The following is a 12,748-nucleotide window of genomic DNA, read 5'->3' as shown; positions in this document are numbered from 1 at the left end:
CAATAACAATGACATTAACCCGCTAGATGCATCCATCCAAAACATAATTTGTTACCTCTTACACCTATACCGATGCAATCTGGCATACACCTCAATACGTGTCCATTTGACCGCAATATCAGCCTATCTCCAGACCAGGCAGCACCTCTCTCTATTCAGAGTGCCTGCCGTCAAAGCATTCTTGGAAGGACTCAAACGAGTAATTCCTCCAAGCCACCCACCAGCTCCAATGTGGAACCTCAACTTGGTCCTCACACGCCTGATGGGTCCACCCTTCGAACCTCTACACTCATGCGAGATTCAGTTCCTCACCTGGAAAGTAGCTTTCCTAGTAGCGATCACTTCTTTGAGGAGAGTTAGTGAACTCCAGGCACTAACCATTCAAGAGCCATTCATACAGGTTCACGCAAACAGGGTTGTACTACGTACCAACCCAAAATTCATGCCCAAAGTGATCTCGCAGTTCCACATGACTCAAACTATTGAACTGCCTGTTTTCTTTCAAAACCCACAAACTGTCGCAGAAAGAGAACTCCATACACTGGATGTAAAGAGAGCCCTCATGTACTATATAGACAGGACTAAAGTCTTCAGGGGAAAAAAACAACTTTTCGTTGCCTTTGCCCCACACCACAAAGGTAACGCCATCTCCAAAGCAGGTATAGCCAGATGGATCGTTAAATGTATTCAAATTGGCTATCAAAAGGCTAAACGCACATTAACGATTCCCCCACGAGCCCACTCAACACGTAAGTTAGGGGCCTCCATGGCTTTCCTGGGAAACATTCCTTTGCATGATATATGTAGAGCAGCCACCTGGTCCACTACATATACATTTACCAAACACTACTGTGTAGATGTGCAATCAAAACCGCAGGCAGCTGTAGGACAGGCTGTTCTCAAAACTCTTTTTCAGACCGCTGCAGCTGGCACTGGTAGCCGCCGCTAATAGGAGGTACTGCTATGTATTCTATGCACAGATATGAATTCAGCAGCCCACATGCCTCGAACTGAATATGCTACTTACCAGTATGCATCTGTTCTTGGCATGTAGGGCTGCTGACATTCATATCGCCCACCCTCCTCCCCGGCGCCTGTAGCAGCTGCAGCTCTCAGAATTACTGTATAGCATGGTCATCGCTTTCTGTATCTACTCCATCACTGCCACAATGGCGAAAAACAATCTGAGGATGGAGAGGATGCCCATGCGCACTATGGTCCAGGGGAGGAGTCACCTATCTCAGGATACTTCGAAGACTCTTCCAGGACAACAACGTGCAAACATCCGGACCCAACACTAGGCGGCGATCTATGCACAGATATGAATGTCAGCAGCCCTACATGCCAAGAACAGATGCATACTGGTAAGTAGCATATTCATTACACATCCTCTCCTTCAGGTTTTATCTTTTCATCCTCATATCTTTCTCCAGCCTGTTTGCTCTTGTTTCATACAAAGTCTTTATCCATCTTTTTCGAATTTCCTTTGCTCTCATCCTTTCCATGTGCTTGTTTCTTTTTTTGATAATCAACTATGTGCTCATTTCTTATTGCATTAGCAAATAGTCTGCTATTCTAATTTCATTTCCAAAGCTCTTCCTGCCACTTCTCATCATGGCAGAGAGTTTGTTAGAACAACCCCCCATTTTGTTGTCAAAATGATATCTTGGTTTCAATTAACTTAAACTGGATCATAAAGGATACCAGTTGACTGCGGTAGTCTGGTGGATCAGATCAGAGAATATTATATAATGAAAAATAAATAGGCAAAAAGTTAAAGGTCTTGTATAGGTCAATGGCTCCTTTTGTGAGTTTGCTGGAGATATCTTAGTGACTAAAATCTGTGCTAAATGTATGGTTCACTGGTATTAGATGCTATTAGCATACATCAAGTGAATCGGGTTACATTGCTGATGTTTTGGAAGACCACAAATACAGCAATGGATAAAAAGATTCCGATGTACCTTATTAGACAGATCTAGTAGTTGACACATTTCTAATACTTTTATTTCCTTTGAGCACAATTTAGAAATAGTTTTGAGAGAAAGAGAAATATAACCTGAACCATGCAGAGTACTATAGATAGATGTTCAATATCTCTTTGGGACTGCTATGAACTATGACTGCCTTCTTTCACTCTGATTTTTGTGAGGGTGCCGGAGTGCAGTCACGGCTATCCTCAGCCTGTTTGCAAATGCACACAGCTCTGGGGGCAGTTTTTAGCATTTATGCCTCAAGGCTTTATTCTTTTGGGCCCCAACCCATTGTGCAAGGCAGGGGAATGCGCCCCATACTACTCAACTGTGAAGAATGCAGAAAAATCTCTATCCCCTTACATTGAGCGGTGTGCATGTATTCTACACCAGTCTCCCATCTCTATCCCCAACCTTCAGCAAAACAGTAGTGTGGCAAATACACACCACCGCCATTTAGACTCCGCAGGAGTGAGGTGTTAGCAGCACTGAGGTTGCTGTGAAATGCCCTGAGGTGCTGCTTGTAGGCAGCCTAGGAGGATCATTTCTACAGGGCTCTCACAGTCCTTAAGCATGACCAGAGAACTGTACAACGTGAACTTCTTGCCCTTGGCAAGGTGGGCGGGTCTCTCAGACCAGATGTGGAGTAGTCTCTTTCCCACTGTCATATGTAACCAGTACCACAATTATTTTTAAGTGAGTTGTCTATCATGAGGGCTATTTCCTTTAAGCACAGGGATATTGGTCATTAGCAAAGTTAAGGGAGTCATGCCAGGAGATACTTAGCTATCTTATGTAAGAAAGTGTCCTCTTTTTGCATGGTTGCCCCCACGTTTTGCCAAACTGTTGTACTTTGACTGAGTGTGCCCTGGGTTCCTGCCAATCAGGTACCCAGGGCCCAAAATGGCATTAAGACAAAACCCAATTGGCACTCTTAGGCCACATGTCAGTCCTTTGTAAGTGGTACCTTAGGTACTAAGGGCTCTGTGGCCAGGGAAGGCCTCTAAGGGCTGCAGCACTTATTGTGCCACACTTGGAGGCCTGTACCTTTACACACACACACTGCCATTGCAGGCTGCGTGTTTTGGTGCAGAACAAAGTGAAGAGTCAACATAGCACACATACCTGTGTGCCATGCCTACAACCCACTGCCCTGGCATAGGTCAGCCACCCCTCTAGCTGGGTGAACTATTCCAGTGGTGAGGGTACAGGTGCATGAGCCCTGTACCACTACAGTGTCTAAGCCCATTCTTAGGCATTGTAAGTGCAGTACTGCCATTACGAGTATATGGTGCTGGGAGTTTGTCATTAAGAACTCCCCAGCACCATGATGGCTTTACTGAAAACTGGGAAGTTTGGTATCAAACTTCTCAGCACATTAAACCCACACTTATGCCAGTGTGGGATTTTATGAAAAATGCACTCTGAGGGCATCTTAGAGATGCCCCCTGAAAAACGACCTAACACTAGTGTCCTGGCTGAGTGGCTGCTCGCCAGCTGCCACCACCAGACATGTTTCTGGACCCCTAGGTCGAGAGCCTGCTGCTCTCGGGGGTCTGAAACAATGCCCATCCTGGGACGAGGTGCAAAGCCTCCTCCCCCAGGATGGGCAGGGCCCGCGAAGGGGAAGCTTCAAAGGCTTGCTGCCTTTGTGAGCTATCCCAGGCCTTTACTGCTTCCAGCAACTGGCCCCCACCGATTCTGACACCCCCTTTGGGTGGGAGAATCGGCGGGAAAACCAAGTGAGGAAGGGTGGTTTGCCAACCCCACCCCTCAGACGGGGGAGGTGAGGTGAAACACAACTCTCAGTCCCCGCCATCTTGCAGATGAGGGGACCCAGCCAACCAGAGTGAGGCATAGGCCCCCTTCCTACTGGAAGGTGGCATAATAGGGCTGTACCCACCTCAAGGAAGGGACCCCTTGGTGCCGGCCTTTACCTGTAACGACCCTAAATCTCGTATTTAGGGGCAACCCCAACCTTTCCTCCTCAGACAAGAACCGACCAGAAGAAGAAGGACTGAAGAAGCCGTGCTGAATTAAGAAGAGGTGGATGCCCGCTGACTTTGCCCCAGCCTGTCCGCACCTCGAACCTGCTCCATCGAAATCCCGGTGTGTCCTGCAGCCAGCAGCCCTCAAGAACCCGAAGGACCTGTCCTACCTTCTGAAAACAAGACTTTGTCTCCCATGAGAACCAGATTTGCTCACCCCACAGACTCTGGCTCCAGCCACATCCGTGAGTCTGCACCACACTGCACCCTATGCCCAAGTTAGAGTGACCCAACACCACGAGGAGGTCTCTCCTAACCTGAGATTTGGTGATCTCTGACCTGTCTCAAATCTCCAATCGACTCCTGCAGCCCCTTTCTGGAGGATCCCCCTGACTGCAACCGGAGTTGGTAAGACACCCCAGCACCCGACATCCCACAGCCTTGGGTGGCCCAACCTACGGTGTTCCAGCATCCCCAGACAACATTACTTACCTCTCTAACCGGTGGTCACCTCCAGAAGATCCGAGTCCCCAGCCTGCAGTCTTTGTTGCAACCGGAGAATCCCCAATGAAATCAACAGGGCACTCGACACCAAAACAGCACCCTGCAGCCCCTGCCCCTCTGCGGTTGTACTTTGGGTGTTAACTTGGATCCCCCTTTGCCCTGAGCCTAACACCAGGAGCTTTGCTCCCACATCCTTGGAGCCTGCTCGTGAGCAGCCACCAACCAGAGGACTTCTGTCCCCCATTGGATAACATTGGGCCTCAGCACTCTGCACCCGGCCGACCTAGTACCTCCGAGGGTGTTCTGAGAGTGCATCCTCGACCCTGGGGGAACCCTGTTTCTAACCCCAGAATACCAACTGCCACAAATAACTACTAACCTGTAAACCGATTACTCCATTTCCTCCCATAGGAATGCATTGACTGATTTTCTTGAAAATTGTGCAGTTGTTTTGTATGAAAACTTGAAAAACTGCAGATGTACTAAAAGTGAATTCCTTTTGTCTAGGAAATGTCTCCGTGTGATATCTAGGCATATCACACTGATTAGCAAAAGTAATCTAAAAAGTAACATACACATTAATCTGTAAAATAACAAAAAAGTAATTTTGAACTGTTAACTTACCAGTAATTCAACATTCTGCATTTTAACCTGCATTCAACTGTAAATCACTGCATAAGATTAATATTTTTGATACAAACAAATTGGTTTAAGTTCGGTCCTTGAGTGTGTGACATCATTTCTTGCCTGAGTGTGTACAACAAATGCTTAACACTACCCTCTGATAAAGCCTTACTGCTAGCCCACACTACCACAAATAGAGAGTAAGGTGCAATATACTTTTACCTCTGCCTACCTTTGGAGTTCCACTGGACTCTGTGCACACTATACCTCATTTTGGTATAGTATATGCAGAGCCAGCTTCCTAAATTGGTGGATCAGCGGTGGGATATACAACTTTGCATTTGTTGAACTGACTTGGTCAACAGCTGATAACACGACAGAACTCTTAAATTGTCTTTAGAATTCTGATTTTTGAATTGACACATTTTTCCAAACTACTAAAAGTCTTGTTAGACCCTTGGTTAAGTCCCTGCAGAATTTTGGAACAAAAAAAGCTCACTTAAGTTAGGGGTTAGAATTTTGGTTAGAATGTCTCTTAAGAAGAACACAGCTGTTAGTGAAGATAACAACAATGACATAGAGAACCAGGTTGAGGAGCTCAACCTCACCTCTTCTCTCCACTTAGAATTTAGGGAGTCAAGGTCTCTATGTAAACTTAAAAATATTAACATGGGGTCCCATCCCTCAAAACAAAAGCTCCAGGAGCTGTTGGCTGGGTATGCTAAGGACCATCCCTTTGAGAATGGTGAAGACCTCTCAGAGGAGGAAGAAAAATATGGAGGAGATGAGGTTAACTACCAGTCCCTCCACCCCCTTCATAGGGAGAGAAGGTCCCCAGTGGCCCTGACTCCAAGAATACACCTCACAGCACCTAGACCCCCCACAGGCATTAGACGGGGGGGGTTACTGGCCTGAAACAAGTAGTGGTCTCTTCAAAGCGTCCAGCTGCCGGTCTGCTTGTTAATGACCTGGAGACCTCCGCATGGACTGAGTTAGAATTGAAAACCCATGCAGCAATGCTAGACATCCCTGAGATTGTGTGTGTCAAGACTAGAGCACAGAGCCAAAAGCCGGGTGAAAAAGTGTTGGACCCTGAACGAATGACCCAAACTTCCAAGAGGAAAGGTGAGAAGACTGGGAAACCAGCTTCTGAACAGCCAAAACCTCAGGGCCCTCTCCTCATGGAGAGGACCTGGAAGCCCCAGAGGGAACTGAGCTCATGGAACTTGACCATTACCAGGTTGAGCTCTTAGGCCCATGGGGACCCACTAGAGAAGAGCTGTGCCTTGGACAGCAGACCTGTCCAATTCTTGAGAGCCTGAGGCAGCAAGCTGCTGCACATGAAAAGGGAGATGTCAGTTGTGCCTACAGAGTCTATTGGGAGGAGGGACTACTGTGCACTTAAGCCAGAGACCCCAACCCTGGAGTCACTAGGAGAGTGGTAGTTCTTCAGAAGTACAGGGAGTTATTATTCACTTTGGCTCATGACATCCCCCTAGCTGGACATCTGGGCCAAACCAAAAGTTGGGAAAGGCTAGTTATCTACCTTTACTGGCCCCAGATGTCTCAGAAGGTAAAGGAGTTTGTCACCTCCTGTGTCACCTGTCACATCAGTGGGAAAACAGGTGGACACCCAAAGGCCCCCTCAATCCCACTACCAGTGGTTAGGTTCCCTTTGAAAGGGTAGATGTGGGCATAGTGGGTCCACGTGAACCTCCTTCAGCATCTGGAAACAAATTTATACTTGTAGTAGTGGATCAAGCCACCAGGTATCTTGAGGCAGTCCCCATTTGGACTACTACAGCTCCTGCAGTAGCCAAGGCCATCATTGGTGTCTTCATCAGGGTAGGGTTTCCTAAGGAGGTACTTTCAGGCAGAGGGTGAAACTTCATGTCTGCTTACCTAAAACATATGTGGAAAGAGTGTGGAGTGCAGTACGAGTTTACTACACCCTATCACCCACAAACCAGTGGTCTTGTTGAGAGGTTTAACAAGACATTGAAAGGCATGATTATGAGGTTCCCTGAAAAGCTCAATAGGAGATGGGATGTCCTCTTCTGCTTGAATTTTGCCTACAGAGAGGTGCCCCAGAAGGGAGTAGGGTTTGCCCCTTTCAACTTCTGTTTCGCCATCCTGTTAGGGTACCACTCTGTCTTGTAAAAGAGGGTTGGGAGAAGCCTCTCCAAGAACCCAAATAAGATATTGTGGACTATGCACTAGGCCTAATGTCCAGAACGGCAGAGTACATGGAAAAAGCTTCCAAAAATATTGAGGCCTGCCAGGAGCTCCAGAAGCACTGGTATGACCAAAAAGATGCACTGGTGAAGTTCCAACCACGGCAAAAGGTGTTTTGTTTTAGCCTGTGGCACCAAGGGCTCTCCAGGACAAATGGAGCGGCCCTTACCCCATCTTAGAGAAAAAAAGTGAGGTCACCTACTTGGTAAACCTGGGCACAAGCAGGACATTCAAAAGGGTGATCCATTTTAACCGCCTTAAGCTTTTCCATGACCGGGCTGACCCCACCATGCTGATGTTGACTGATGAGGATCAGGAGACAGAGTGTGAACCTCTCCCTGGCCTCATCCCTTACAGCCCCAAAGATGGGTCAGTGGATCGAGTTGTCTACTCTGACACCCTCTCTGCCCCACAGCAGGCTGACTGAAAGCAAGTCTTGCAGCAGTATGCCAAGCTCTTTTGCTTAATCCCTGGTCAGACAAATTGGTGTACCCATGATGTGGACACTGGGGACAGTGTACCTGTCAAAAATAAGATCTATCAACTGTCTGATCAAGTTAGGGAGAGCATCAGAGCTAAGATCAGCAAGATGCTGAAGCTTAGGGGTTATTGAACCCTCTGAGAGCCCCTGGGCCAGCCCAGTGATTCTAGTCCTCACACCTCATCCACAGGGTGGAACGAGAGAAATGAGGTTCTGTATGGACTATATAGGGCTCCTCTCTGACACCAAGACAAATGCTCACCGTATCCCAAGAGCTGATGAGTTGATGGACAAATTGGGTGCAGCCAAATTTCTAAGTACCTTTGAATTAACTGCAGGGTACTGGCATGGCACCAGGCGCAAAAGAAAATACAGCATTCTACACACCTGCTGGGCATTATCAGTTTACTGTTATTCCTTTTGGTTTAAAGAATGCCTCTGCCGCCTTCCAAAGGTTGGTGAATCAATTCCTTGCTGGTTTGGATGCCTTTAGTGCAGCATATCTAGATGACATTGCTGTCTTTAGTTCCACCTGGCAGGATAACCTGATCCACCTGGGGAAGGTTTTAAAAGCCCTGCAAATTGCAGGCCTAACTATCAAGGCATCCAAATGCCAGATAGGGCAGGGAACAGAGATATATTTGGACCACCTTGTTGGTGAAATCCAAGTACAACCCTTACAACCCAAGATCCAGGCCATCCTGGGCTGGGTAGCTCCAACAACTCAGACATAAGACATGGTGTTCTTTGGCTTGACTAGGTACTACAGGAGGTTTATGAAGGGGTATGGGTCCATTGTGACTCCCTTCGCAGAACTCACCTCTAAGAAGATGGCCAAAAAGTTAAACTGGACAGTTAGCTGTTAAAAGGCTTTTGACACCCCGAAAGAGACTATGTGCTCAGCACCAATTTTTAAGAATCCAGATTATACCAAGCAGTTCATTGTGCAGACTGATGCCTCTGAGCTAGGGATAGGAGCGGTCCTATCCCAGACCAATGATGAAGGCCAAGGCCAACTTGTTGCTTTTATAAGCAGGCGGCTACTCCCCAGGGAGCAGCGTTGGAGTGCCATTGAGAGGAAGCCCTTTGCTGTGGTTTGGTCCCTGAAGAACCGGAGACCATACTTGTTTGGTACTCACTTCCTAGTTCATACTGACCACAGACCTCTAAAATGGCCAATGCAAATTAAAGTTGAAAATCCTAAACTTTTAAGGTGGTCCATCTCCTTACAGGTAATGGACTTTATAGTGGAACACAGACCTGGAACTGCCCACGGCAGTGCAGATGGACTTTCCAGTTTCTTCCACTTAGACAATGAGATTCTCGAGGGAAAGGTTAGTCTCATCCTCTTTCGTTTGGGGGAGGGGTTTATTTAAGAATGTGCCCTCTTTTTGCATAGTTGCCCCGCCTTTTTGCCAAACTGTTGATGTACTTTGACTGAGGGTGCCCTGGTTTCCTGCCAATCAGGTACCCAGGGACTATGTTCTTTCCCTAAAACTGCATTAAGACAAAACCCAACTGGCCCTCTTTGGCCACATGTCAGTCCCTTGTTAGTGGTACCAAGGGCACTGTGGCCAGGGAAGGCCTCTAAGGGTTGCAGAACTTATTGTGCCACCTTTAGAGGCCCTGTACCTTTATACACACACACACTACCATTGCAGGCTGTGTGTTTTGGTGCAGAACAAAGTGAAGAGTCGACATGGCACACATCTCTGTGTAAATCCTTCAGGTGTGGAGCGCTGTTACGCCCCAGTCCCAGTTACACAGCGATGTCCATACGTGCACAAAATGCTCCATCTCAATTTAGTAGTCCATGTTTGACCATTTTATTCCATTTCATCCAATATCTTTTCATTTCTTTCTCCATCCACAAATAAGGTTGCATGCTTTTTAAATGCTTCTAATGCTAGGTCTATGCCCATCCAGGCCTTTTTCTAAAGCACGTGTAGTAATGTAGTGTTCATCTAAGGCAGTCTGCATCAACCCAATGCTCAATATCCCTTCTTCAGGGTTAACTACAAATGTAAAAACCACCATTACTTCTTTTTACCACATTTAACATGTAACATCATCTATACTTCTCTCATTACGTTGTATAAGAACTCTAAACCATGCATTACAAAACATAACCCTACGTCTACCAGCGCTTTTTTAATGTTTGATGTAAACCCACAACAACTTGCTGTTAAGGGACTGTGTGCTATACTAATCGCAGATGTCAATTCTGAGCTTAACAGTGAAAATCCTGAACAAACATGCCTGGAAACTGAATGTACAGGCTTAGAAACATATTCCTTGCCTTCAGATTCGCTAGGTAGACTTCTGGAAACTCCTAGGTCTTCACCTTCAACACATTCAAGCAGATGCTGAATTTTCCCTCCTGATGTTCAGCGGAAGGGACAGATCCCCTGTCCACCAGCTTTCTGTCAATTCTGAAATTTGTGTTATCGGTATTGGATGGCTGCAGCATAGATACGCCCTTTAGATGATTTCCAGTAATTAATATTTCTTGAACAGTCTCATGGTTATGATTCAGACTTCTACAAATCCTTAATGTACGGAATAAGCAGTTTGGGCAAAAAGATATGCAAAGTTTTCGGGTGCATGATTGAGCTAATTTAGCTCAGATTTGTCTCTTTGAATGATGCTGCTTTGGAAGTGGCAAAAAGTGAGAAACATGTGGGACGGAATATTCATTAGAAGAAAAAGTTAGTTACCTATGGTGGTAATCTTTCTGGTCGATAAGCATTTTGCAGTGGATTCCTCATTGCTCTTCTACCTCTCGTCTTTCTGTTGACACAGCTGAATTGTTCTTTTCATTATTATTCTGCTATTCTTGCCATCCTGGCCTCAGGCCTGTGGAAAGTAATGCATAGCTCACTTCACCGATGCAACATGGAGCCTCAATGAACCTGCTTTGTCACTTCCAGTGATTATGTCACATCATTTTGTTGTTTCTGCTGCCCACCACTGCCACCTATCACTGTTTATGGAAAATGCTGAAACTCTTCTGTATCCTGCCTGAGCTCTTAGAATGTTTCAGGTTTGGGGCTGTCTTAAGGATAGCCTCTGAAATTTCACGAAGTGTGTTGCTTTTGAAGTTTTAATTAATGTAGTATTATTGTGGCTTAGGACCCGTTTACAGCATCACAATTGGTTACTGCTGCATCCCTGTTCTGAGCCTTGCACCTTGGAGGAGAAGATTTCTTGACCAGCCTGTCCTCACCATGGTGTGCCTCACCCTAATCGTTCAAAGTTTCTCAGTCATTTTGGGACCTGTTTTCCATCACCGCAACATGACTTATTTGGCAGAGCCTCCCTCTGCTGCCTCCTTCCACGTACCTCTTACTTGTGATTGCAGAAAGATGCAGGTGCTGTCCCACCTTTTCCTGCTTTAGGATATTCCGCCTATTGGACATCCTGGAACAGGAATCGTTCACTGGGAAGTGGGACAATGGTGTGCTGTGGCTTGAGTAAACAAATTGAATCAGGACACTTGAGTTGATTTCCTAAAGTCTGAATTTCATGATTTTGGAAGTTTGTACAACTGTAATGAAAAATAAATGTGCCCATCCCTATTCAGAATAAGAAATGTAAGAGAAGATATTTCATCCATCGGTACAAATATTACTGACTCTAAATAACGTATTCTTATTGAAGAAACAAGCATTTATGGAAATTCAATTGTGTGGAAGGTGGGGTGATTTGTGGGAGGACTAAATATAGTAATTAGAAATGTACTGTCAAATGAGGAATTAGGTTTATTTACTGTAAGCATGAAGTCCTTGATGACAGCGAAAATGTGGGCCCTCTGTATTCATTATGGTAGAGATGGTCAGGTCACCACTGGTTATTCATTTGTATTCCGCAAGTGATCTTTGTCTACAAATTTCCAACAGACATGTATCGAATTGTTGAAAAATAAACTGTTGAACGAGGCAGCTGAAAATGGGATAAGAATGTGTTCCAAATATAGTATTGCCAATTGTTCCGAAATGTTATATGTTGCCCATTCATTTTCCATGTTTGCTGCTTAGTTTCAGGAGAAATACATGCCTGTGTCAGATGAGTAACCTTTACAGAATTACTTTTTATTTGACTTGCAGAAAAATAAAATATAGGATGTGAATTAATATAGCTTTCACCATGAACATTAAAAAAGTCACAGAATGTCACAACTGGATATTGCTAAATGGCTAAAGACTTTTTAAGCTTTAAATGTCAGACATATGTTACACTTTTTGATAATGTAATTTGAGGTTTTGTTTTTTTTAACATGTTTTACAACTTGCAGGTGCGCTAGACCCAAATTCGCCATACACAATGATGTCACCAAATCAACGTGTTGGGAATTGGCCAGGGTCACCACAGGTGTCTGGTCCATCACCAGCTGCTCGGATCACAGGGATGTCACCAGCAAATACATCTCTTCATTCACCTATACCTGATGTCTCACATTCCCCACGAGCTGGAACAAGTAAGTCTTGTTTGAAATACTGCAACATACCAGTTGCTTAGATCACCAATTTTGTCAGTATTACAGTTAGTCATTGCATGTGAAGATTTCTTGTTCTCAAGTGTAAATAGCAATTCAAGCCATATTTTAGAGGCTAGGTGATTCCTGTCCATATGTACTGAAGGCAGATGTTCAATGACCATGAAAAGCAACATACGACACCCATAAAAAATATCTAATTGCCCATTTGGTTGGTATAAATACCTATCTATTGGTTAGGGGTTATTTCTTTGAAATATCCAAGATGTATTTTGTGACTCCCAGAAATCTTTGTTTATGCAGTCATAGTGTTTGTTGGTGTTGGGGTACTTATGTCCCAGGGTGTCACACATCACACTGCTAACCACACATGACCATGTCTGTCCAAGGATATCAATGACACCACCTCACCAGACCCCTTCATTTCCCTTTTTCTCCAGTTTTGATT

General features: G+C 45.3%; 1 protein-coding gene across 2 annotated transcripts in view; it reads left to right on the top strand.

Moving 5' to 3' along the window:
* Positions 1-12,748, top strand: part of MED14 (mediator complex subunit 14) — a 1,045,467-nt gene that overhangs the window by 834,167 nt on the left and 198,552 nt on the right. For both annotated transcript variants that reach the window (XM_085622933.1, XM_085622932.1), the window contains one exon: positions 12,100-12,282. In XM_085622933.1, the coding sequence (XP_085479059.1) occupies positions 12,100-12,282 (183 nt within the window). The remainder of the gene's footprint in view (positions 1-12,099; positions 12,283-12,748) is intronic.

This window comes from Triturus cristatus, chromosome 8 (genome assembly GCF_964204655.1).
Source record: "Triturus cristatus chromosome 8, aTriCri1.1, whole genome shotgun sequence".
NCBI lineage: Eukaryota > Metazoa > Chordata > Amphibia > Caudata > Salamandridae > Triturus > Triturus cristatus.
Note: the sequence above shows the minus strand (reverse complement) of the source record. Positions and strands in the feature narration are given on the sequence as shown.